At 40.0% G+C, this 27,927-nt stretch overlaps 1 protein-coding gene across 13 annotated transcripts in view; it reads right to left on the reverse strand.

Moving 5' to 3' along the window:
• Positions 1-27,927, reverse strand: part of ncor1 (nuclear receptor corepressor 1) — a 273,467-nt gene that overhangs the window by 143,887 nt on the left and 101,653 nt on the right. For all 13 annotated transcript variants that reach the window (XM_073053048.1, XM_073053047.1, XM_073053052.1 and 10 more), the window contains exons 9-14: positions 26,840-26,906; positions 26,020-26,192; positions 14,493-14,583; positions 11,004-11,182; positions 8,308-8,362; positions 6,839-6,940 (exon numbers count right to left, since the gene is read on the reverse strand). In XM_073053048.1, coding sequence (XP_072909149.1) covers positions 6,839-6,940; positions 8,308-8,362; positions 11,004-11,182; positions 14,493-14,583; positions 26,020-26,192; positions 26,840-26,906 — 667 coding nt within the window. The remainder of the gene's footprint in view (positions 1-6,838; positions 6,941-8,307; positions 8,363-11,003; positions 11,183-14,492; positions 14,584-26,019; positions 26,193-26,839; positions 26,907-27,927) is intronic.

Genomic DNA, 27,927 nt, shown 5'->3' on the forward strand with positions numbered 1-27,927 from the left:
TTTCCACATCTACTCTGTCTAGCCTTTCAACATTTGAAAGTATTCAATGAGAACCCCCCACCCCCCCCATCCTTCTAAATTCCAGCGAGTTCAGACACAGGGCCATCAAACGTTCCTCGTATGATAACCCTTTCATTCCTGGAATCATCCTTGTGAACCTCCTCTGGACCTTCTTCAGTACCAGTACATCTCTTCTAAGATGAGGAGCCCAAAACTGTACACAAGTACTCAAGATGAGACCTCACCAATGCCTTATTAAGGCTCAGCATCACATCTCTGCTCTTGTATTCTACACTTCTTGAAAAGTATGCTAATACTGCATTTGCCTTCCTCACCACCGACTCAACCTGCAAGTTAAACTTTAGGGTGATCTGCACAAGGACTCTCAGTCCCTTTGCATCTCAGGTTTTTGGATTTTCTCCCCGTTTAGATAATAGTCTGCACATTTATTTCTACTACCAAAGTGCACGACCAAGCATTTTCCAACATTATATTTCATTTGCCACTTTCTTGCCCATTCTCCTAATCTGTCTAAGTCCTTCTGCATCCTACCTGTTTCCTCAATGTTACCTGCCCCTCCACCAATCTTCAAATAATTTGCAAACTTGGCAACAAAACCATCTATTTCATCATCTATATACAGCATAAAATCCTTTCATACACAGCATAAAAAAGAAATGGTCCCAACACCGATCCCTGTGCAACATCACTAGTTACTGGCAGCCAACCAGACAAGGATCCTTTTATTCCCACTCACTGCCTCCTTCCAAATCAGCCAATGCTCTAACCATGTAGTAACTTTCCAGTAATACCACAGGTTCTTAACTTGGTAAGCAGCCTCATGTGGCACCTTGTCAAAGGCCTTCTAAAAGTCCAAATATACAACATCCACTGCATCCCCTTTATCTATCCTACTTTTAATCTCCTCAAAGAATTCCAACATGTTCGTCACACAGGATTTTCCCTTAAAGAAACCATGCTGACTTTGCTCTATCTTGTCCCGTGTCACCAAATACTCCATTGCCTCATCATTAACAATTGACTAACATCTTTCCAGACACTGAGGTATGGCTAACTGGTTTATAATTTCCTTTCTGCTGCCTTCCCCCCTTTCTTAAAGAGTGGAACGACATTTGCAATTTTCCAGTCCTCTGGCACCATGTCACAGACCAATGATTTTTGAAAGATCATTGCTAATGCCGCCACAACTGCACCAATTCTCTTCCTTCACATCTGGCACACTACTGGTGTCTGATACAAAATACTCATTTAGTTCATCTGCCATCCTCTTGTCCCCCATTATTATTTCTCCTGCTTCATTTTCTAGTGGTCCTATATCCACTCTCATCTCTTTTTTAACATATTTGAAAATGCTTTTACTATCCACTTTGATATTATTTGCTAGCTTGCTTTCGTATTTTATCCTAATGATTTTTATAGTTGCTCTCTGTAGGTTTTTAAAAACTTCCCAATCCTCTATCTTCCCACTATTTTTGCTTTGTTGTATGCCCTCTCTTTTGTTTTTACATTAGCTCTGACTTCCCTTGTCAGCCGCGGTTGTACTATCTTGTCACTTGAGTATTTCTTCACTTTTGGAATACACATGTCCTGCACCTTCCTCATTTTTCCTAGAAATGTATCCCATTGCTGCTCTGCTGACATCCCTGCCAGCAGCTCCTTCGAATTTACTTTGGCCAAGCCCTCTCTCATATCACTGTAATTTCCCTTACTCTACTGAAATACTACTACGTCAGACTTTACTTTCTCCCTATCAAATTTCAAATTGAACTCAATCATATTGTGATCACTGTCTCCTAAGGGTTCTCTTACCTTAAGCTCCCTAATCGCCTCCAGTTCATAACATCCAATCCAGTATAGCTGATCCCCTAATAGGCTCAATGACAAACTGCCCTAAAATGCCATCTTTTAAGCATTCAACAAACTCACTCGCTTGAGTTCCATTATCAATCTTTATTTTCCCCAATTGACCTGCATGTTAAAATCTGCCATGACTACCATAACATTGCCCTTTTGACATGCCTATTCTATTTCCATGTAACCACGAACCATGTAAATTATGGTTCACCTCCCAGCCACTGTTGGGAGGTCTGTATATAACTGCCATCAGGGTCCTTTTACCCTTGCAGTTTCTCAACTCAACCCACAAGGATTCAACATCTTCCGATCCTATGTCACATTTTTCTACTGACTTGATCCCATTCTTCACCAGTAGAGCCACACCCTCCCCCTCTGCTGTGTAACCTTGGACATTTAGTTCCCAACTACAACCATCCTTCAGCCACGATTCGGTGATGGCCACAACATCATACCTGGCAATCTGTAATAGTGCAACAAGATCATCCACCTTATTTCTTATACTCCACACTCTGAGATACAACATCTTGGACACTGTATTTGCTACCCTTTTTGATTTGGCATCCTTAATGTACTGATACTCACCCTGTTGGCTGTGACTATGTCCCATCACCTGCCTGCCCTTCCTGACAGTCTAACTGCAACCTATCTTTACTTTTTTACCATCCGTCCTATCCTGAGTCCCATCACTCCGGTTCCCAACCCCCTGCCAAATTAGTTTAAACCCACCCCAACAGCTCTGACAAACTTGCCGCAAGAATATTGGTCCCCCTCGGGTTCAGGTGCAACCCATCACTTTTCAACAGGTCATACCTCCCTCAGAAAAGATCCTAATGATCCAAGAACCTGAAGCCCTGCCCTCTGCACCAGCTTCTCAGCCATGCACTTATCTGCCAAATCATCCCGTTTTTATCCTCACTGGTGTGTGGCACAGGCAGCAATCCAAAAATTACTAACCCAGAGGTCCTGCTTCTCAGCTTTCTACCTAGCTCTCTAAAATCTCTTTTCAGGACCTCTTTGCTTTTCGTTCCTATGTCACTGGTACCAATATGTACCAAGACACCTGGGCTGCTCTCCCTCCCTATCTAAGATCTTGTGGACGTGACCTGAGACGTCCCTGACACCTACTCCAGATTGACATTCAGCTTCCCATTACCAGCTTTTCCACCTTGCACCTTCTTATCTCTTCCCTTTGTTCTTTCTCCACAGCTTTTCTGTAACTTTATCCAGTTCTGAAGAAAGATGTTTAAACAGAAACATTAAATGCTTTTTATTGCATGGCTGTTGCCCAACTTACCAAGTATTTCTAAGCATTTTTGGCTATTTTGCTTCAAACGGTGTAAAGTTAGGTAAGGGAGAAACACAAAGAGATCTAGGAGTCCTTGTTCATCAGTCACTGAAGGTGAATGAGCAAGTGCAGCAGGCAGTGAAGAAGGCTAATGGAATGTTGGCCTTTATTACAAAGGGAATTGAGTACAAGAGCAAGGAAATTCTTTTGCATTTGTGTACAGTTTTGGTCTCCAGGGTTAAGGAAGGACATCCTGGCTGTAGAGGAAGTGCAGCGTAGATTCTCAAGGTTAATTCCTGGGATGTCCGGACTGTCTTACGCAGAGAGGTTAGAGAGACTGGGCTTGTACATGCTGGGATTAAGGAGACTGAGAGGGGATCTGATTGCAACATATAAGATTATTAAGGGATTGGACAAGATAGAGGCAGGAAATATGTTCCAGATGCTGGGAGAGTCCAGTACCAGAGGGCATGGTTTGAGAATAAGGGGTAGGTCATTTAGGACAGAGTTAAGGAAAAACTTCTTCTCCCAGAGAGTTGTGGGGGTCTGGAATGCACTGCCTCGGAAGGCAGTGGAGGCCAATTCTCTGGAAGCTTTCAAGGAGGAGCTAGATAGGTATCTTATGGATAGGGGAATCAAGGGATATGGGGACAAGGCAGGAACCAGGTATTGATAGTAGATGATCAGCCATGATCTCAGAATGGCGGTGCAGGCTCGAAGGGCCGAATGGTCTACTTCTGCACCTATTGTCTATTGTCTATAACATGTGGAGAATGGGCAAAGTAGCAGCAGATGGAATACAGTGTGCGGAAGTATATGGTTATGCACTTTGGTAAAATAAATAAAAGGATAGATCATCTAAATGGAAAGAAAATACTAAAATCTGAGGCGCAAAGGGATTTGGGAGTCATTGCGCAGGATTCCCTAAATGTTAATTTGCAGGTTGAGTTTGTGGTGAGGAAGGCAAATGCAATCTTAGCAATCATTTCGAGAGGACTAGAATACAAAAGTAAGATGTTATGTTGAGGCTTTACAAGGCACTGGTGAGGATTCTTGGAATGTTGTGAGCAGGGTTTGACCCTCTTACTTGAACTGGAGAGGGGTCAAAGGAGGTTCATGAAAATGCTTCCAGGATTGAATGGCTAGTCATATGAAGTACATTTGATGGCTCTGGGCATGAATTCACTGGAATTCAGAATAATGAGGGATGACCTATTTGAAATCTGTTGAATGGTGAAAGGCCTTGATAGAGTGAGTGGAGAGGATTTTTCTACGGTGGGAAAGACTAGGACCAGTGGACACAGCCTCAAAATAGAGGGACGTGCTTTTAAAATGGAGACAAGGAAGAATTTCTTTAGCCAAAGAATGGTGAATCTGTGGCATTTGTTGCCACAGGTGGCTGTGGATGGCAAGTCTTTAGATACATTTAAGGCAGCAGAAGATTGGGGTTGGTTGAGAAGAAAAATGGATCAGCCATGATAAAATAGTGGAGCAGATCTGATGGGCCAAATGGCCCAAGTCTCCTCCTATATCTTATGGTCTCACGTGGTTTAATTCGCTAGGATCAAAGAAGTGAGATTTTAAAATCAGAATTCATGTGTCAATAATTTGGTCACCATTTAATTCCCAGCTCCAAGTGCCCTCAACTAGTTCAGCAAGCCACCTTTTTGAAGCAGTTTTCTCTGGAGTTACTGAGTTAAGGAAGAACTTCCGAGATTTGGACCTAATGATGAAGAGACGACAGTAGAGAGAGTGCAGAGACGATTTACTAGGATGTTACCTGGGTTTCAGCACTTAAGTTACAGAGAAAGGTTGAACAAGTTAGGTCTCTATTCATTGGAGCGTAGAAGGTTGAGGGGGGATTTGATCGAGGTATTTAAAATGTTGAGAGGGATAGATAGAGTTGACGTGAATAGGCTGTTTCCATTGAGAGTAGGGGAGATTCAAACGAGAGGACATGATTTGAGAGTTAGGGGGCAAAAGTTTAAGGGAAACACGAGGGGGTATTTCTTTACTCAGAGAGTGATAGCTGTGTGGAATGAGCTTCCTGTAGAAGTAGTAGAGGCAAGTTCAGTTGTGTCATTTAAGGTAAAATTGGATAGGTATATGGACAGGAAAGGAGTGGAGGGTTATGGGCTGAGTGCGGGTAGGTGGGACTAGGTGAGATTAAGAGTTCGGCACGGACTAGGAGGGCCGGAATGGCCTGTTTCCGTGCTGTGATTGTTATATGGTTATAGTAAAACTGTCCAAGCTAAAAAAAAGTATGCCACTTTCAGAGAACCTACAAGTTCATCTTTCTAGATACTGCAGTTTGGGAAGTGATCAGAGTAACCTCAGTAAGTAACTACGAAATATTCTGTAAGTAATCACTCTGCAGTCCTAGTGCCAGTGATAGAATGAATGCAACATTTTATGCGATCTTCTTCATCCTTGAAAAGTTGAATTGAGAATATTTAATTACCATTGACTTATGCCTTATAGATAGTGGAATGGCTTCAGGCTATCAGAAAGTAAGTCATTCATCCCCTGGAAAGCCATGATATGTAAGTGGCTACTCAAATTGAACTACTGGTCAGTAAAGTTGATGGAAACAATGCCACTGCATTTCATAGATGGGTGCATCAGCACTCTCTTGCTGGAGAAGATTATCACCTGACAATTTTTACTATGCTTGTTATTTGCACTTGTCTGCCCTTACCCACCTGTTTGAGAGAATAACAAAATGCTGGTGGTACTTGATAAGTTGACCTGTTGAATGTTGCCGGCACTTTTCATTTCACATTTCCAGCATCTGTACTTTACGATTTTCAATTCTTGGCCGAATGTAGCTTTGGAATCAGAATCAGGTTTAATATCAATGCCATATGCTGTGAAATTTATCACATGGTCTTGCTCCATGGATTATATATTGTGAATTATTATTGTGAAAGGAAATGGAATATTGTGTAGTTGTCAGTGAACATCTCCATTTCTGTCCTTATGATGGCAAGAAGGTCATTGATCAATCAGTGGGAGATAGTCAAATCTATGATATTGCCCTGAGGAGCTGCTACAGTGCTATCTTGGGGCAGGGATAATTTGATCTCTAACATTCAAAACTATTTGTCTTTATGCAATTGCTGGAATTATGGACAGTGAAGAAAACTCTCAGAGGATAAAGCAGGATATAGACCAGTTGAAGATATGGGTAGAGAAATGGCAGAGTGAGTTTAAACTAGGCAAATATGAGTGTTGCATTCTAGGAGGACAAGTGTAAAATTAAAGTATGGAGTTAGTGGGAGGGATCTTGATCCACAGCTCCCTGAAAGAGGCAAAACAAGCTGATGGAGCAGTAAAGAAAAGATATGCCAGGCTTGCCCTCATTGGTCAGTGAGTAGTCTGGAAGTCTTGTTACAGCTAACACACACACAGCATGTACATTGGTGCCACGTACATAACTGGAGTGTTTATATTACCTCCACTTGGCAGTGACTGGAAAAAGTAAGCTACTGAAATCAGCAGTGAATAAAACAGTAACAAATCTGGTGCTGGATGTTACAATCACGAGTAGACTTACATGTCAGAAATTATGTAAAGCAGGCAATTCCCTCTGTAGCTACTTACTACCAGACCATCCACTGTTTGATCATACTGCCCTTGCTCCACATTTGGAAGTGTTGAATTCTGCTGTCTTACCGTATTCCTCCCTCTGCGACGACCATAGTTCCTCCTCACAAGGTTCTTATAATTCTCATTTTTCTTAGTCAAGTAATAGTAGAGAACACAATCTGCAACACACTGTGGAAACAAGACATGGTTCATTAGAACAATGCTCTCCTTACAATAAAATATTTATTTATTGCTTCATTTGATCTGAAATCCCAATGCAGTCAAAATAAAGCATAGACCACTTCCAAAGCAGAAAAGAAATAAAACAAAACAGTTACGTTTTTGGAAGATGATGTCAAAAAAGCTTTGGGGAGCTGTTGCAGAGCATTTTATAGAGAAAGAATGTTCTAAGTGATGGAGTGAATACAAATGAAACATGCTTCTTGCACTTCTGGGAAATTATTACCCAAGTAACTGAGTGCACTCTGCATTGTTAGATGGTGGAAAAGTTTGGGAAGAAAGGCAGTGTGTTACTGTAGAATACCCTGACCAGTTCCTTCCCAAATCAAGGATTCTCCTCAATCACTGACATGGCATTCAACTGTGCTTGTCCCACCTTAGAGATCTGCCTCCCAGAATATATCTTTTATCCATCAGTTACACAGTGAAAGGTTTTCCAACATCTGCACTTGCAGCAATCTGCCAATAGTAAACACCTCTTCCTTCCTACTACTTCATGATACTAAAGGAACTATTTCATCGAATCAGATACAGTATAGTTACTTAATACAGAATGGATCAGGCCTTTCAGCCCACTGCAAACACCAGGGACCCATTTTAGTTTGTCCCCCATGGTGGGCTGAAGGGACAGTTCTTGTGCTGTCTGAGTAACTGCATTATGGCCATTTGGTTTTTCCACACCCACTCTTTCTGAATTCACAAACCATTCCCCAAAAATAAGTTGAGATACAGAATAAAATTTGCTCTAATGGCACAGAAGTTTTTCAACTTGCATTTTCTTGATCCATGTGGCTTCATATTACCATAAAATCATGACAAGGACCATTCTGTTAAAATGCCAACCCACCTGCCCACTGTTCTATGTCGTAAGGTTGTTCAGGGAGTAAATGAAAACTGTTGGTTTTTCAAATCAGTTAGACCAAAAACAAAAAATAAGAGATATTGTGTTTTTCTTGCTGATGTCATTTGTTAGAACTTTGTGTGTAAACAATATACAAACACCAGGAAAACTCAGTAAGTCTGGGATCATATTTCTTGCTGGGCACTAATGGGTCCAGAAGTGGAGCAATTCTACTCTGCTCTAGATTACCTGTTCTCACAAATCTCGTTTTTCCTCCTCCAGCATTCTGGAATGGAATTTTGGGCCCAATATAACAAATATATAACGGAAAACATTTTACATCAAAGGTACTCAGGGAGTTTGCTCACCACAATAAGTCAAAATGTACTTCAGGCAAATTAGTTGAAGCCAAAGTAAATTAACTAGCAATTTTCAGGTTCTTTTCCAAAAACAAATGTGTAGAAAAGCTACTAACCTTTCGTTCAAGGTAAGATGCTATCAAACCAAAGTTTTTAGGGTGTTGAACAAATCTGTTGAAAGCAAAAGATTCTTATCAACAACTTCAATAGTCAACTGAAGAACAAAAGATAAATAAAAAGTGATTTTCCTTGTGAGCCAGTATTGAAAAGAAAGAGGAGTTAGGTTATTCCTTAATTTCAAAATCTGTCCCTAAGAATCCTGCGCCCATGGTGAGCAAACTAATGGAGAGGATTCTCAGGGACAGAATTTATGAGCATTTTGGGAAGAGTGGCTGTGTGAGGGGCAGAAATCACAAGCCTGGTTGAATTTTTTTGAGGAAGTGACAAAACAAATTGAGGAAGTGACAAAACAAATTGATGAAGGTAGAACAGTGGATGTTGCATATATGGATTTCAGTAAGGCGGTTGAAAAGGTTGCCATGGTAGGTTCATTCAGAAAGTCAGGAGGCACGAAATCCAGGAAATCTTGGCAGTGTAGATTCAGAATTAGCTTGCCCACGGAAGACAGAGGGTGGTAGTAGATGGAATGCATTCTGCCTACAGGTCATGACTAATGGTGTTCCGCGGGGATCTGTTCTGGGACTCTCGCTTTGTGATTTTTATTAATTACTTGGAAGAGGAAGCAGTTTTGTAAATTTGCAGATGACACGGAGGTTGGTGGGGTCGTGGGTAGTGTCACAACCGGCTGTAGGATGCAGAGTTGGGCTGAGAAGTGGCAATCCAAAAACTGAACTTTGTAAAATTGACCTTGAAGGCAGAGTACAGGGTTAATGGTAGGATTCCTAGCTTTGAAGGATCAGGGGGATCTTGGGGTCCAAGCCCACAGATCCCTCAAAGTTGCCGCTCCAGTTGGATTGGTTAACTAATAGAAAGCAGAGAGCTGAGCTACGTGGGTGTTTCTCTGGTTGGCAATCAGCGGTGAACAGTGTGCCACAGAGGTTGGTGCTGGGCCTACAACTGTTCACAATATACATTAACAATCTGGAAGAGAGGATCAAGTATAGTGTATCTAAGTTTGCTGATGATACTAAATTGAGTGGAAAAGCAAATTGTGCAGAAGATACGGAGTCTGCAGAGATATAGATAGGTTAAGTGAGTGGGCAAAGGTCTGGCAGATGGAGTACAATGTTGTTAAATGCAAGGTCATCCACCTTGGAAGGAAAAATGAAAGAGCAGGTTATTATTTAAATGGTAAAAAAATTGGAGCATGCTACTGTGCAGGGGGACTTGGGAATGCTTGTACATGAATCACAAAAGTGTGGTTTGCAGGTGCAGCAGGATATCAAGAAGGCAAATGGAACGTTGGCCTTCATTGCTAGAGGATTGTATTTAAGAGCAGGGAGGTTATGCTGCAACTGTACAGGGTACTGGTAAGGCAGCACCTGGAGTACTGAGTGCAGTTCTGGTCCCCTTACTTGAAGAAAGATATACTGACTTTGGAGGTGGTGCAGAGGAGGTTCACCAGGTTGATTCCAGAGATAAGAGGATTAGACTATGAGGAGAAATTGAGTCACCTGGGACTGTACTTGCTGGAATTCAGAAGAATGAGAGGAGATCTTATAGAAACATAAAATTATGAAAGGGATAGATAAGATAGAGGAAGGAAAGTTGTTTCCATTGGTAGATGAGACTAGAACTAAAGGACATAGCCTTAAGATTCAGGGGAGTAGATTTAGGACAGAGATGAGGAGGAACTGCTTTTCTCAGAGTAGTGAATCTGTGGAATTCTCTGCCCACTGAAGTAGTGGAGGCTACATCAATAAATATATTTAAGACAAGGTTGGATAGATTTTTGCATAGCAGGAAAATTAAGGGTTATGGGGAAAAGTTAGGTAGGTGGAGATGAGTCCATAAGCCAGATCAGCCATGATCTTATTGAATGTCGGAACAGGCTCGATGGGTCAGATGGCCTACTCCTCCTATTTCTTATGTTATGATAAGGTGATTAAGATATATAGTGTGTTAACCTTCATTAGTTGGGGGATTGAGCTCAAGTGTTGCGAGGTAACGTTGCAGCACTATAAACCCTGGTTAGATTGTTTTGTTCAGTTTTGGTTACCTCCTTATTGGATGGATGTGGAAGCTTTAGACAGGGAGCCGAGGGGAGTTACCAGGATGATGCCTGCATTGGAGAACGTGTTATGTCTCACATCAATACTGAACTTCACCCACCGCCTATGGGCTCACTTTCAAGAACCCTTCATCTCATGTGCTTGGTATTTATTGCTTATATATTTATTAGTTTTTATTCCCTTTTGTATATTGGTTGTCTGTCTTGGTTTGTACTCAGTGTGAATGTCTGCAAGAAAATGAATTTCAGTATAAATGGAGAAATACAAGTACCTTGACAATAAACTTATTTTGAACTTTGAACACATGTGTAAGAGAGCCACAAAGTCTTTCCAATGTCACAGTTAAGTTAATTTTAAGGGGGATTTTTATTGAGTTAAAGTGACTCAAACTTCCAGCTCTGTAAATCCTGTTAACTATGGAGATTTCTACCCAAATAACAGAAAACACCGAGCTCTACTCTTGCTTGACTTTTGACTTTATCCTCTTGTATGCAAAGCTCCAGTATTAGCAGATACAGTGCATTTGAGTCTAGACAGAAGCAGATCGGGGGAGAAAAAACACGAGTAAAAAAAAATAAAACTAACATGTGTATTAGTGAATAATGCAATCATTTAATTACTTCTCTTTGAAGATTTCTTTCTCATGGTCAGACCAGACGTTTATAAACTGTCGTTCCTTGTATACCCTCATAGGATCATCCATTACTCCATTCATGTTCAGGAATTTAACCCGGCGCTGTTCCATGTCAAACATCATTGGAGGGATGACAGACAGCTGCCTCATCTGCTTCTCATTGTTCTGCAATGAACAGGGACCACTGGATTTAGTCAAAACTCCAACTTTCTCTTTACCTTTCACATCCTCAAGACAAATAGGATCTAGCTACTCAATCACTGCTGGATTATTGTCCATCTCAGTACATAGGGATGGAGAGCAGCAAACACCTCCCCCCACAGCTCTGCTATTACTTAACAGGATCTGGCAAGAGTCTACTAGCAAGCTTCTGTCCTACTTCTAGATGACAAAATCACATGCAACAACATATTTGCAGAACTTGTCACTTAACCTCAAAACCATAGGCATCAGTGAGATCTGTATTCCCTGGCACAAGTTTGGTGTACAGTGTTTTATATTGTTTATTTATTCACTATTGGGATATGGACATTGTGGCTATACAGGCATTTATTTTCAGCTTTAAATTCCCCTGAATTTAGTGGTACAAGAACCACTTTAGAGGATAGTTGCCTGCCTACCACATTGTTGTGGGTTAGGTTTAACCCGTAATCCAGATTAGAAGTGTAACACATTTCTTTTCCTACAGGTCATTAATATCAGATCATAAACAAGAAAAAGTCTGCAGATGCTGGGAATCCAAAGCAACATGCACAAAATGCTGGAAGAACTCTGCAGGCAGCATCAATGGAAATGAATTAACAGTCAATGTTTTGGGCCAAGACCCTTCTTCAGGACTGAAGAGGGGGAAGATGGCAGAATAAAACAATGGGGGAGGGGCAAGAGGATAGCTAGAACATGAACAGTGAAGCCAGGCAGGTGGGAAAGGTAAAGGGCGAGAGAAGATGGAATCTGATAGGAGAGATGAGTGGATCGTAGGAGAAAGGGAAGGAGGGGACCCAGGGGTAAGTGATAGGCAAGAAAAGGTAAAATGCCATAGAAGAGGAGGGAAGGGCAGGGAATTCTTTTTTTTACTGGAAAGAGATATTAATATTATTGCCATCAAGTTGGCAATTACCCAGATGGAATACAAGATATTGCCCCTCCACTGAGAGGATGCCATGGACCAACACGTCAGAATGGTAATCAGAATTAAAATGTTTAGCTAACCCAGAAATTCCACTTTTAGTGGATGGAGCGGATAGTGCTTAGCGAAACAGTCCCCCAATTTACGACGGGTCTCACCAATGCAAAACAGGCCACATTCGGAGCAGCAGAAACAATAGATTTGCAGGTGAAGTGCTGCCTCAGCTGGAAGGACTGTTTGATAGATAGATAGATAGATACTTTATTCATCCCCATGGGGAAATTCAACTTTTTTTTCCAATGTCCCATACACTTGTTGTAGCAAAACTAATTACATACAATACTTAACTCAGTAAAAAATATGATATGCATCTAAATCACTATCTCAAAAAGCATTAATAATAGCTTTTAAAAAGTTCTTAAGTCCTGGCGGTTGAATTGTAAAGCCTATTGGCATTGGGGAGTATTGACCTCTTCATCCTGTCTGAGGAGCATTGCATCGATAGTAACCTGTCGCTGAAACTGCTTCTCTGTCTCTGGATGGTGCTATGTAGAGGATGTTCAGAGTTTTCCATAATTGACCGTAGCCTACTCAGCGCCCTTCGCTCAGCTACCGATGTTAAACTCTCCAGTACTCTGCCCACGACAGAGCCCGCCTTCCTTACCAGCTTATTAAGACGGGTGAGGGAGGATGCTTTATTTTTAAGCACTCCCAACAGTTTCAATTACACCACACAGAAACTGTTTTCTTAAATCTAGGTATTATTTACCTAAATTTAAATTTCCCAACTGCTGTGGCGGAATCCAAACTCCAGGATACCAGCTTACTAGTAGTGAGGTCCAGATAGTGTTTGTAGGAATTTTGTTTAACCACTTTCTGGACAATAAACTGGACTGGTCAATGAACACTGAGGCTGTCTACAAGAAGGGTCAAAACCATCTCTGTTTCCTGAGGAGACTGAGGTCCTTTAACATCTGCCAGAAGATGCTGAGGATGTTCTACGAGGCTGTGGGGGCCAGTGCTATCATGTTTGCTGTTACGTGCTAGGGCAGCAGGCTGAGGGTAGCAGACACCAACAGTATCAACAAACTCATTCATAAAGCCAGTGATGTTGTGGGAGTGGAACTGGACTCTCTGATGGTGGTGTCTGAAAAGACGATGCTGTCCAAGTTGCATGCCATCTTGGACAATGACTCCCATCCACTCCATAATGTACTGGTTAGGCACAGGAGTACATTCAGTCAGAGGCTCATTCCACCGAGATGCAACACTGAGCGTCATAGGAAGTCATTCCTACCTGTGGCCATCAAACTTTACAACTCCTCCCTCAGAGTGTTAGACACTCTGAGCCAAAAGGCTGGTCCTGGACTTATTTTCACTTGGCATGATTAACTTAATATTATTTAATTATTTATGGTTTTATATTGCTATATTTCTTCACTATTCTTGGTTGGTGCGGCTGTAACGAAACCCAATTTCCCCTTGGGATCAATAAAGTATGTCTGTCTGTCTGTATTCTTCCCAAGCACAATTCAAGCAATCACTCCAAGATTACAATTGGCCAGGCAGGCAGCATCTATAAGGAGAAGCACTGTCGACGTTTTGGGCCGAGACAGGATGAGTCCTGATGAAGGGTCTTAGCCCGAAACGTCGACAGTGCTTCTCCTTATAGATACTGCCTGCCTGGCCTGCTGTGTTCCACCAGCATTTTGTGTGTATTGTTTGAATTTCCAGCATCTGCAGATTTCCTCGTGTTTACTCAAGATTACAATTGCCTGCTTATATCACTTGGTGAGGTTTAGAACAGAGTGAGTGATGAAAATGAATCTTATTAAAAATCCTAAACACACAGTTGAAATAGTACAGTGAAACTCTAGAAATTGAAGCTTCATAAAGCCAGATCTTATCTGATGACTATATGCAAAAGCATCTGCCCTTGTTTTGAATGAACATTCACCGAGGGCAATCAGAGACCTAATAAACCCCACTGAGGTATCAGGATTTTTCTATAAAGTGATTTGATCACTCCTAAAGTGCATCAGAACATGAACGTCAAGTGTCAACTGAGATAGAGAGAACAGAGAAATCTGGACATTAAATCTAAAGTATCATCTTTAGTATCAAATTCAATGCTCAATTTCAGCATAAAAATTGTTACTAAGCCAAGTGGATGCCAATGACTAAGTTTGGAATCACATCAAAAGCCACAAAGTCACTAGAGTTCATGTCTCATGCCTCAGCAACAGCAATGCCATCAATAACCACCTACCTCCAGCAATCCATGAGGTAAATACTGGACAAAGTGAGGTTGTCAACTTGAATAAACAAGAATTGAGATGAATAACTTACCTCCTGTTCAGAAAGTCCATCGATGATCTCAGAAATTTCATGCTCACTCCTGGCTATAGTTGCTGGAAGACCAGCTCCTCTCTGTCCAACCCTGAGGGAAAAAATAAAATTTTTAGTCATTTCAAAAAATGAAAAAGAAACATGATACAAAAGGATGCTTGAGCAATTTGATGCTGAAGTGTTGTCAGAGTAGCCTTGGCAATTAACTGCAGTGTATTTTGTAGGGGCTAGACATTTCAATTATTACATGCCGGTAATAGATGAAATAAATATTTACCATCATAATAGGGTGCTGATAGGGCTATATTCTCTAAACCTTTCATTCACACTGAAGCTGCCATTCTCTAGCTAAACGGAGAGTGCTATCAAGTGACAAGTCACTTGGCCTCCAACTTGCCCTTGTGATTCTGTGACTGGTTCAGTTCAACTTGTCACTCATGAAGCACCCCCCTTCCCTCTATTCCTTTAGGATGCTAGTGGCAGTGAATTGTGTGTTGGTAACATCACGGAGTATCAGTATAGGTGATCACACTTATTTGCTGACAATCACTGCCTGGCACTTGCGTGGCTCCTAAAAATTACCTGTCATGCTGCAGGCTGTCATGGTTGGCTTTAGTATTGAAATGGAACCGAACATCGCTTAATTCCAGTGAACATTCCTACCTGTAACCTATGATGGAAGGAAATCCTTAATAAAGCAGCAGAATGTGACTGTCCCTAGGACAGTGCCTTGAGAAACCTGAACAGTGATCAAGCTTCAACAACCACAACCATTACCTTTGAAAAATCAGAGGAAGGTGACTGTACCAAGGACAGTGCCCGGAGAAACTTGAATGGGAGATTAAGCTCCAACAATCACAACCATACTTTGATAAAAAACAGTTCAAGCAAAGAGCTACATGACATAACTAGATCACCTATTTCAGGCAACACACACAAAATGCTGGTGGAACGCAGCAGGCCAGGCAGCATCTAAAGGGAGAAGCACTGTTGATGTTTTGGGCTGAGACCCTTCGTCAGGACTAACTGAAAGGAAAGATAGTAAGAGATTTGAAGGTAGGAGGGGGAGGGGAAAATGTGAAATGATAGCAGAAGACCGGAGGGGGTGGGGTGGAGCTGAGAGCCAGAAAGGTGATTGGCAAAAGGGATACAGTGCTAGAGAAGGGAAAGGATCATGGGACGGGAGGCCTAGGGAGAAAGAAAGGGGGAGGGGAGCGCCACAGGGAGATGGAGAACAGGCAGAGTGATGGGCAGAGAGAGAAAGGAAAAAAGGGATGGGGGAGAAAAACTAAATATATCAGGGATGGGGTAAGAAGAGGAGGAGGGTAGCCTTCAACCTGATGGCATGAACATTGACTTCTCTAACTTCTGTTAATGCCCCTCCTCCCCTTCTTACCCCATCCCTGATATATTTAGTTTTTTTGTTTTCTCCCCCCTCCCTTTTTTCCCAAAGGCCAAAATATGTAAATCAGATGCCTTCAGCTTAATATCTTGTCCTGCAACAATACCAAATAGGGCCGTCAGAGGGCTAGGCTTAAAATTGACTTTAAAAATTAAGGAAAAAGTTCATAAAACTTCCTTCCAATATTTTTCAAGATTTGGACAAGTCCAAAACATATAAATTAATGAAGCTTATCCATTATTACATCAGTCACAGTAGGGAGATATATCTGAATAAAAACGAGATAGCTTATCCTTAGTCATATGAGCTCTATGTACTACCTTAAATTGTACGAGGGAATGACAAGCACATAGCGATGAAGTATTGACCAGTTTAAAAATTTCATTCCAAGTTTCCTCAGATATTGATATCTGTAAATCTTGTTCGCAGAGATTCTTAATTTTGTCTGAAGAAACATTCCTCATTTCCAGTAACAAACCATAAATATTAGATATTGAACCATTATGAAAAAATGTCAAACTAAAAATTACATCTAGTAAGTTCTTATCTGAGCTTATAGAGAATGCACATAATTGAGATCTTAAAAAATCTGATTTGTAATATCTAAAAAAGTGAGTTTTGGGTAAACTATATTTAGCTGATGATTGCTCAAATGAAAGAAGGTTTCCTCCAACAAACAGATCCCAAAAACATTTAATACCCAACCTGTCCCATTCCTTAAAAACTAAATCAGTCATGGAGAGTTTAAAACAAAAATGAGAATAAATGGGACTTGAAAGGGAAAATCTCAATAAGCCAAAGTGTTATCTAAATTGTGTCCAGATCCTCAGAGTATGTTTAACTATTAAATTATCAGTTAGTTTACTTACAGATAAGGGAAATGAGGATCCAAGAAGAGAAATAATAGAAAATTTATTAACAGAGTTAGCTTCTAAAGAAACCCATATTGGACAACCTACATGATTAATATAATATAGACAAAATGTAAGATATCGTATATTAACTGCTCAGTAATAAAACATAAAATTAGGTAAGGCTAAACCTCCAGACTTTTTAGGTTTGTGAAGATGAACTTTATTTAAATGAGGACGTTTATTTTTTTGCCATATATGAGGATAAAATAGAATCAAGAGAGTCAAAAAAGGTTTTAGGAATAAAAACGGGTAAAGCCTGAAAAATATACATAAATTTAGGTAGAATATTCATTTTAATAGAATTATTTTGTCCAAAGATATTGAAAAAGGTGACCAATTTAATAATATCCTTTTTACATGATTCAATAAAGACATCTTTAAACAGGTGTTTGTAATTCTTAGTAAATGTTACACCCAAATAAGTAAATTGATTCCTTACAGCTTTAAAAGGGAGATTAGTATTAATTGATACCAAATTATTTAAAGGAAATAATTCACTCTTATGTAGGCTCAATTTATATCCTGAAAACTGGCTAAAACGGGAGAGTAAAGAAGTATGCAAGGTAACAAGGTTTCAACATTAGAGATAAACAGCAATATATCATGAGCGTAAAGTGACATTTTGTGAGTAATACCTCTCCTTAAAATACCACAGATATCATTAGATTCTCAAAAAGCAATGACAAGGGGTTCTAAAGCCAGATCAAAGAGCAAAAGGCTCAACGGACAGCCTTGTCTAATTCCGTGATGAAGTTTAAATGGTTTGGAATTCTGAAAATTAGTAACAACCCAGGCAGAAGGAGATAGATAAAGTAATTTAATCCACTGAATAAAATCTGGTCCAAAATTAAATTTTTCTAAGGTTTTGAAACACATAATTCCATTAAACCCGATCAAAGGCCTTCTCAGCATCTAAGGAGATCACACATTCCGATATCTCCTGGGAAGGAGAGTAAATAACATTTAATACACAGCGTATATTAAAATAGGAATGTCGGTTTTTAATAAATCCAGTCTGATCATCAGAAATAATAGAAGATAGATTATTTTTAATCCTACGAGCCAGAACTTTAGAAAGGATTTTAGTATCAACATTGAGCAATGAAATTGGTCTATATGAAGAACATTGTTGGGTCCTTGTTCTTCTTTAGGATAAGCGAAATAGAGGCTTCATAGAAAGATTGAGGCAAGCTACCCAATTTGAAAGAATCCAAAAAGACTAAGTGTAACTGCGGTATAATTAATAAAGAAAAAGCCATAAAATTCTCCAGAAAATCCATCAGGGCCCGGAGCGTTCCCCGAGTGTAATGAACGTATAGCCTCAGCAATTTCCTCATAAGAAATGGGTTGATCCATCTATTTACAATTGTCTGCAGGAAGTGCAGGGATATTTAATTGATCTAGAAAATTATTCATTACAGTATTATCTTTAGGGGAATCAGAACTATAAAGTTTAGAATAGAATTCTCTAAAGGTATCATTTATTTCAGAGCGATCAGTCGTCCTATCACCATTAGTTTTGCAAATTATTTTAATTTGTCGTTTAACTACAGAAGTTTTTAACTGGTTGGCCAATACTTTGCCTGATTTATCTCTGTGAATGTAAAATTGAGTTTTATCTTTAAGAAGTTGAGTTTCAATTGGATATGTTAACAGAAGATCATATTCAGTTTTAACTTCAACACGTCTTTCAGATAAAACAGGATCTGGAGCTAGATTGTTTCAATTGATTGGTTAATTCAATTCTTTCTTTATTAGCTTTATTCTTAACACTCGCAGTATAAGAAATAATTTGTCCTCTAATATAGGCCTTGAAAGTATCCCATTCAATAAAATTAGGTCTCTTCCTTTTTATTCTCTTCAAAAAACAAAGTAATATGCCTCTCTATAAATTTTTAAAATTCCTTATCTGATAACAAAGTTGTATTAAAATGCCAAATTCTGTTTGAGGAAGACCAGGGAGATTTAAAGATAGAAATACAGGAGCATGTTCTGAAACTGCAATCTCTTTATATTCACAAGAATGAACTGATGAAATCATTTGACTATCAATAAAAAAAATTAATCCTGGAATATGTATGATGAACATAGGAAAAACGAGTACCCCCTATCTAAAGGATGTAAGAAACGCCAAATATCAACAATACCACATTTCAATAAAAAAGATTGAATAAACAAAGTTGATTTATTAAGAGACACTGGTTTAGAAGATGATTGGTCTAAATTTGGGTCTAGCCAGCAGTTAAAATCTCCTCCCATCACCAAAGAATAAAGACTCAGATCTGGTAGAAATGAAAAAAAAAACACTCAAAGAATCCTGGATCACCTACATTGGAGGCATACACATTGGCAAATACTATTAATTTATTATCTAGTTTCCCTGAAACTATAACAAAATGTCCATTAGTATCAGACACTACTTTATGTTGGACAAAGGAAAGTGTATTATCTATAAGAGTCGAGACTCCTCTAGATTTGGCCTGAAAAGACGAATGAAAACAAAGTCCATTCCAACGGTTAAAAAAATGTAGATTGTCACATTTGCGTATGTGAGTTTCTTGTAAAAAAAAATAATAGGGACCTTAAATTTCCTAATATAAGCAAAAATATTATTACATTTCACAGGGTGATTTAACCTTTTCACGTTAAAACTGAGTAAATTAATAGTTTGGCTCATTTTTAGAATAATTTAAACGAAGGTTAAAATGTAAGTTAAAACCAATCCATAAAACTTGAGAAATGGTAACCAAGCAACAAGTTGGCTAAAAAAAATTTGAAAACAGCTTTTGAGAAAAACAAACATCCCCCCACCCACATCCCAAAGAAAAAAAAAACGACCAGCAGAAAGCCGGCATCTACAACTACGGAAAACCCCCCAAGAACCTTGGTGCTCGCTCCAATTAGTTTCAGGTTGTTTATATTCCAACCTAGACTAAACAATATCCAAACAAGAAATTCAATTCTTGTATATCAAAATTACAGTATTAAAAAAATTACAAAAGGAAATTAGTTACAAAGGTTTACCAAAAGTAAAAGATACCATTATTCATACAGAAAGACATTACACATTTAATCTTATATCTTCATGAAAAAGCAGGCTAAGCAGTTAGCTTTCAAATTAAAAAAAATCTTTATGCTTCAACATTCAAATGAAACCATTCGAAGGGTCCATCTTTAATGAGACTATCAGTCAAACTTGGTAGCCAAGGGACGGGTTAACCCTTGATAGAAAAATTCCAACAAAGCTTGTTTAAACTTAGCACATTCCTGCATACCTCAAGCAAACAGTCTTCAAGAATCTTAATAATCCACCCTATAATGAATCATGCTTCGATGCGATTTGCAAATTAAAAGTTTCTCATTTAATCTTGTGTTTTCATGTGAGGACAAACTAAGCAGCTAGCCTTCAGATTTTAAAAAGCTTTGTGCTTCAGCAATCAAACGAAACCATTCAAAAGATCTGTTTTTAAGTGTGCTTCTGAGACGAGCTGGATAATGAAGGGAGGGTTTAAAACCTTTGCTAAAAAAACTCGGACATAACTTCTTTGAACTTAGTATGTTCCTGCATAACCTCAGACAGGTAATCTTCAACAATTCTAATCTTGCCACCACGATAATCATGCCTCTTCGACAAGATTCACAGATTAACAGTTCCTTTGTTTTAAATTCATGAAAACAATTTAGTATGGATCTTGGTCTATCTCTGTTAGGAGATCTAAACACGGGGGAACTGTGAGCTTGATTAATCATAGGAAAAGATACCAAAATTTCTGGAAATAATTCTTGCAGAAAGTTTGCAAAGAATTCCATAGGATGATTACCTTCGGTTAATTCTTCGCGAACCAGAACCCGTGGGTTGTTCCTTCTAGTTCTATTTTCTGTTGATAATCTTTTGTCTTAACTTTTCATTGGACTTCAATTGCTTTTCACAAAGCTTTTGCAGTTTATTCACTTCCGTTTCCAGAGATGACAACATTGCTTCATTAATTTTTTTATGTCTATCATGTTCATTAAGAGTTTGCTGAATAGAATCCAATTTACCATCTATTTGTTTAAATTCAGAGCTGAATTGTTGAAACTTCTCAGAGGCTTCTCGTGTATGACTTTGCAATTCCATAATAGAATCCAAAGAAGCAGGAGGATCATCCTTTTTAGTACCTCTGCCACCCCTTGATGTAGCCATAATGAAAAACTATCACACTTAAAAAGGAAGTTTCAAGATAGGTTGGAAATAGTAAGATAATTAGAGTTGGAGCAACGGGAGCCATCAGCCACTACCAGGAAATCTCCACAACGCTTTTAAATCATGCTAATACCCCTGCCTCAACCACATTCTCGGTTAGCTGATTCTGAATACACACCACTCATTGCATGAAAAAGATGCCCCTGATGTCATTTACAAATCTCTCAGCTCTGATTTTAAACCTATGCCCTCTTGTTGTAGCATCCTCACCTTGGGGAAAAAAAAAGGTGCATTTTTTTGTCTACACCCCTTATGATCTTAAACTCTTCCATCAGATTGTCCCTTAATCTCATACAGTGAATAAAATCTTTTAATACAATCGCTCATTGTAACTACAGAAAATGATCTTGGCGATTGTAGGGATGACTTACTGCAGACTAAAAAGCTTGAGCATGTAGATATTAAGAAAGAGGATGTGCTGGAGCTTTTGGAAAGCATCAAGTTGGATAAGTCACCGGGACTTGACGAGATGTACCCCAGGCTACTGTGAGAGGCGAGGGAGGAGATTACTGAGCCTCTGGCGATGATCTTTGCATCATCAATGGGGACAAGAGAGGTTCTAGAGGATTGGAGGGTTGTGAATGTTGTTCCATTATTCAAGAAAGGGAGTAGAGATAACACAGGAAATTATAACCTAGTGAGTCTTACTTCAGTGGTTGGTAAGTTGATGGAGAAGATCCTGTGAGGCATCACTCAACTCTGGTACATCTGGACAGCAAAGATGCATACATCAATATGCTCTTTATCAGCTACAGCTCAGCATACAATACCACCATCCCCTCAAAGTTAATCAATAAGCTGTCAGTGGGTGAGCATCTGGGGGACAGTGATCACCGCTCCCTGACCTTTAGCATTATTATGGAAAAGGATAGAATCAGAGAGGACAGGAAAATTTTTAATTGGGGAAGGGCAAATTATGAGGCTATAAGGCTGGAACTTGCGGGTGTGAACTGGGATGATGCTTTTGCAGGGAAATGTACTATGGGCATGTGGCCGATGTTTAAGGATCTGTTGCAGGATGTTAGGGATAAATTTGTCCCGGTGAGGAAGATAAGGAATGGTAGGGTGAAGGAACCATGGGTGACAAGTGAAGTGGAAAATCTAGTCAGGTGGAAGAAGGCAGCATACATGAGGTTTAAGAAGCAAGGATCAGATGGGTCTATTGAGGAATATAAGGTAGCAAGAAAGGAGCTTAAGAAGGGGCTGAGAAGAGCAAGAAGGGGGCATGAGAAGGCCTTGGCAAGTAGGGTAAAGGAAAACCCCAAGGCATTCTTCAATTATGTGAAGAACAAAAGGATGACAGGAATAAAGGTAGGACTGATTAGAGATAAAAGTGGGAAGATGTGCCTGGAGGCTGTGGAAGTGAGTGAGGCCCTCAATGAATATTTCTCTTCTGTATTCACCAATGAGAGGATGAGGACAATATGAGTGAGGTTGATGTTCTGGAGCATGTTGATATTAAGGGAGAGGAGGTGTTGGAGTTGTTAAAATATGTTAGGACTGATAAGTCCGCGGGGCCTGATGGAATATTCCCCTGGCTGCTCCACGAGGCGAGGGAAGAGATTGCTGAGCCTCTGGCTAGGATCTTTATGTCCTCGTTGTCCACGGGAATGGTACCGGAGGATTGGAGGGAGGCGAATGTTGTCCCCTTGTTCAAAAAAGGTAGCAGGGATAGTCCGGGTAATTATAGACCAGTGAGCCTTATGTCTGAGGTGGGAAAGCTGTTGGAAAAGATTCTTAGAGATAGGATCTATGGGCATTTAGAGAATCATGGTCTGATCAGGGACAGTCAGCATGGCTTTGTGAAGGGCAGATCGTGCCTAACAAGCCTGATAGAGTTCTTTGAGGAGGTGACCAGGCATATAGATGAGGGTAGTGTAGTGGATGTGATCTACATGGATTTTAGTAAGGCATTTGACAAGGTTCCACACGGTAGGCTTAATCAGAAAGTCAGAAGGCATGGGATCCAGGGAAGTTTGGCCAGGTGGATTCAGAATTGGCTTGCCTGCAGAAAGCAGAGGGTTGTAGTGGAGGGAGTACATTCAGATTGGAGGGTTGTGACCAGTGGTGTCCCACAAGGATCTGTTCTGGGACCTCTACTTTTTGTGATTTTTATTAACGACCTGGATGTGGTGGCAGAAAGCTGGACTGGCAAGTTTGCAGATGACACAAAGGTTGGTGGCGTTGTAGATAGTTTAGAGGATTGTCGAAGATTGCTGAGAGACATTGATAGGATGCAGAAGTGGGCTGAGCAGTGGCAGATGGAGTTCAACCTGGAGAAATGTGAGGTGGTACACTTTGGAAGGACAAACTCCAAGTCAGAGTACAACGTAACTGGCAGGATAATTGGTAGTGTGGAGGAGCAGAGGGATCTGGGGGTACATGTCCACAGATCCCTGAAAGTTGCCTCACAGGTAGATAGGGTAGTTAAGGAAGCTTATGGGGTGTTAGCTTTCATAAGTCCAGGGATAGAGTTTAAGAGACGCGATGTAATGATGCAGCTCTATAAAACTCTGGTTAGGCCACACTTGGAGTACTGTGTCCAGTTCTGGTCGCCTCACTATAGGAAGGATGTGGAAGCACTGGAAAAGGTACAGAGGAGATTTACCAGAATGCTGCTTGGTTTAGAGAGTATGGATTATGATCAGAGATTAACGGAGCTAGGGCTTTACTCTTTGGCGAGAAGGAGGATGAGAGGAGACATGAGAGAGGTTTACAAAATATTAAGAGGAATAGACAGAGTGGACATCCAGTGCCTCTTCCCCAGGGCAACACTGCTCAGTACAAGAGGACATGGCTTTAAGTTAAGAGGAGGGAAGTTCAAGGGGGATATTAGAGGAAGGTTTTTCACTCAGAGAGTGGTTGGTGCGTGGAATGCACTGCCTGAGTCAGTGGTGGAGGCAGACACACTAGTGAAGTTTAAGAGACTACTAGATAGGTATATGGAGGAATTTAAGGTGGGGGGTTATATGTGAGGCAGGGTTTGAGGGTCAGCACAACACTGTGGGCCGAAGGGCCTGTAATGTGCTGTACTATTCTATGTTCTATTTTCTACACATTTGTAGAAGTTTGTCAAGAGTTTTAGATGTCATGCCAAATCTTACAACTCCAAAGGAAGCAGAGGTGCTGCAGTGCTTTCTTCATAATTACACCTCTTCCTGGACCGATTCTCTTAAAAAGTAACATCGAGGCATTTAAAGTTGCTCATCCTTTCTACCTCTGATCCTCTGATGAGGTCTGGCTCATGGACCTCTGGTTTTCTTCTCCTGATGTCTATAATCAGTTCCTTGGTCTTGAATGAGAAGTTTTTATTATGGCACCAGTCAGCCAAATTTTCAATCTCCCTCCTGTATGCTGATTCATCACCACCTTTGATTCAGGGCACAACAGTGGTGTCATCAGCAAACAAATATGGCATTGGAGCTGTGCTTAGTCACACAGTCATAAGTGTAAAGTGAGTACAGCAGTGGTCTAAGTACACAGCCTTGTGGTGGCACCTGTGCGAATGGAGATCATGGAAATGTTGTTGCCAATCCGAGATGACTAGGTTCTACAAGTGAGCAAATCCAGGATCCAAAAGCACAATGAGGTATTGAGGCCAAGGTCATGGAGCTTATTGATTAACTTTGAGGGGATGGTGGTATTGTATGCTGAGCTGTAGCTGATAAAGAGCATATTGATGTATGCATCTTTGCTGTCCAGATGTACCAGAGTTGAGTGATGAGCCAATGAGTGGCATTTGCAGTGGACCTGTTTGCTCCGGTTGGCAAATTGGAATGGAGCTACGTCACTTCTCAGGCAGGAGTTGATAGATTTTAATCACCAATCTCTCAAAGCACATCATCACTATGAATGCTCTCGGGTCTTCAATTTTTTTTCCAGAGACTGTACACTTGCCAGCAGAATAGTTGGGAGTAGAATTCAATTGTACCTGTAGACCAGTGTGGTGGCCCCACTTCCATTTTCTTAAAAGGAAATGAACTGCACTTCACCCCAAGTCTAGCATCCAAGGCTTGTCAATTTTGAGTATCAATAGATTTTTTAAATATCTTAAAACCATGTTGCTTACTGAAGTACCCATGGCTGTGACTGGATTACACTAGTAATAGTCCTAAATGGAAATATCTAATGATTCCCATCTGACTTGCATGCAAAAAATCACCCACCACTATGTGAAAAGAATTTGCCCAACACATCTCCCTTGAACATCCCTTCTCACTGTAAATGCATGCCCTCTAGCATAAGCATAAATTTCTATTAAGTCTCCACTTGGTGACTGCTGCACCAGAGAAAACAAACCACATCTACCCAACTTCTTATAGCTCATGCCCTCTAATCCAGGCACCATCCTGGTAAAACTCTTCTGCATCTCTCCAAAGCCTCTGCATTCTTCCTATAATGGGGAAAGCAATGTAGTGGAGTGGCAAAAAAGAATTAGGGAAATTTAGAGTTAAATAGATTGTTCAAACTAGTAGACACAAACTTAGGGCAACGCATAAGGAGTAAGCAATCTGGGGAGGATATAAAGGGGATATTATTCATCCAGACGGTACCTAGACCAAAGTTGTCTACAACAGCAGAATCACTGATAGTATTTAAAAAGCGTCTGGATAAACACTTGAATCACATGGGGCAAAGAAGGTGGACCAAATGCTGGAATATGGGATCAATACATATGGGTGTCCACTGATCAGCTTGGATATGGTAGGTCTAATGGCCTGTTTCCGACCTGTATGAATTCAGTTCAGCAAAATATTTGACAGGTTTACCACAGTGCAATGAAGGCAACAGTACCTGATAAACTCTCAGGCAACAAATAGGCACTCAAATGGTTTCAGCATCAAAGCAGTTACACTAGAAGACTGTTGTCCATTGTTTTGTAATTGGTTTAAGGATAGGCGAAAGACCAAGAGGGAGTATTATTCTGATTTTTCCTTTTGCAAAAGGAGTTGAAGTAATGGTCATTACCTTTGAAAACGCTCCTGCTGTTCCCGCTGCTTGCGAATTTCTGGAAATTGCTTCTCATAATATTCCCTGGTCTTACTCTCCTTTGCCTTCCGCCGAGGGTTATTTTCTATCCTTTCCACCTTTTTTTCCCAAACCTCCATGAGCTGATCATAGCGCTGACAGATCTTTTGTTCCTGTAAAGCATTCAGCATACTAGGAGAATTAAGCAAAACTTGATGTGCATCAACTATGCTCCTAAAAAGGAAGATGGGCTGAAAGCTAAACGTGGGCTCATGTAATAATGTTCCTGTGTGAAAGTAGGTAGAGTCATTCAATGTAAATTTACAATTAAGCCACTGAACATAACAGAAAGCAAATACTAAGATACTGAATTGTAACTGATAAGGGTTTGGTAATATTTTGAGGCCAAGTTGCCATGGTGCACAGGAGACGCCTTTCCCATCATCTCTGGGGAGAAAACTTTCCAGGATTGTAAATACTGCAATGAATTCAAACACCTTAATTATGCAACCGAGTGGTTACACTGACACTGCTGTTGTGTCAGTTCAATCTCAATTACCTTGTAAACAATATTAAACACATGGCTATGCCAATAATTTGAGAGGGAGGTGGATTATCACTTCTACACATACAGCCACATAAACTAACTTATTCCAAACCTCCTACTGCTGCTTCAGGTTCCAAACTTTACATCTGACCTTTAAATTTTCTTCATTATGTCACCATTTACATTTAAACTTATACATTTTTCATAGTAGAACATACCACTTACAAGCATGATTTACATTTAAATTTGAACAGTTTTCGTAGTAGAACATACCCTCTGTTTACGAGCATGATTTCTCCGCTTGAAAAAGAGGATCAGTTTTTTCCTCATTACTTGGTTCCTACAATATAAACAATACACAAGATGAAAGCGGGAGAGTGAAAGAGGAGCAGTGAATGCTTTTAAGTGGCTGGGCTGCTAAAACCTTTTGTGTGGGTGGGTGGGGGGGGGGAACAAAAGGGATGTTTGGACAGTACAAGGCAAATAGATTACCATAGGTATTCCACACTTCTGTTATTGCAGATTTTTTTTGCATTTATCACTGAGGAAAAATAATAAAAGTACAAGACATTGAACAAAGAATCTGCCTTCCAGAACATGCTTGACTCTTTCTAAATCATAGGAAAAATTTCTTTCCTGTTCAGAATGCATTTTGCATCACAATTAACATTTCTACAATTGCTGCTAGCCAAGTTAACAATGGACAGTATCAACTTAAATCAGAGACATCACCTTAAACCTGCCCAGGTCAGTGACCTGGTCCTTCTGCCCTCATTGCTCTTAGATTATCTTCCTCAATGTATACATTACCTTCTTCCTTGCCCAATATATCCCTCCTTTCTTTTCCCCAGTCACCAGATAGCTACAGACCTAGCCACATTCCTTTTTTTAAAAATATTATTTATTTATTGAATTTTAGAAATTACAAGAATAAATGTAATAATGAAATGGTAAGAAAAGTGATATTAACCCTCCCCCCTCCCCTTAACCCTTATCTAAAGAAAAAAAAGAAAGAAAAGAGAAGAAAGATTGCCTGGATATCAGAGGATCCCCACATGTTCCATGGAGTTCAAAATAATTTTGATATTTATTTTCACTTTCCCCAATTACTATAATTTTATCTTCAAAGGACCTACGTATCTAATCCTATCTTTCGTAAGTATGGTGACCAAATTTTCAAAAATATCTCATATTCATTTCTTAAATTATACGTAATTTTTTCAAATGGAATACAACTATGCATTTCATTATTCCAACGATCCATAGTTAAATTTAAATCAGATTTCCAAGTAACTGCAATAACTTTTTTGGCTACTGCCAAAGCAATTTTTATAAATTTTTTCTGATACTTATTCAATTTA

This window comes from Hemitrygon akajei, chromosome 8, assembly GCF_048418815.1.
Source record: "Hemitrygon akajei chromosome 8, sHemAka1.3, whole genome shotgun sequence".
Classification (NCBI taxonomy): domain Eukaryota; kingdom Metazoa; phylum Chordata; class Chondrichthyes; order Myliobatiformes; family Dasyatidae; genus Hemitrygon; species Hemitrygon akajei.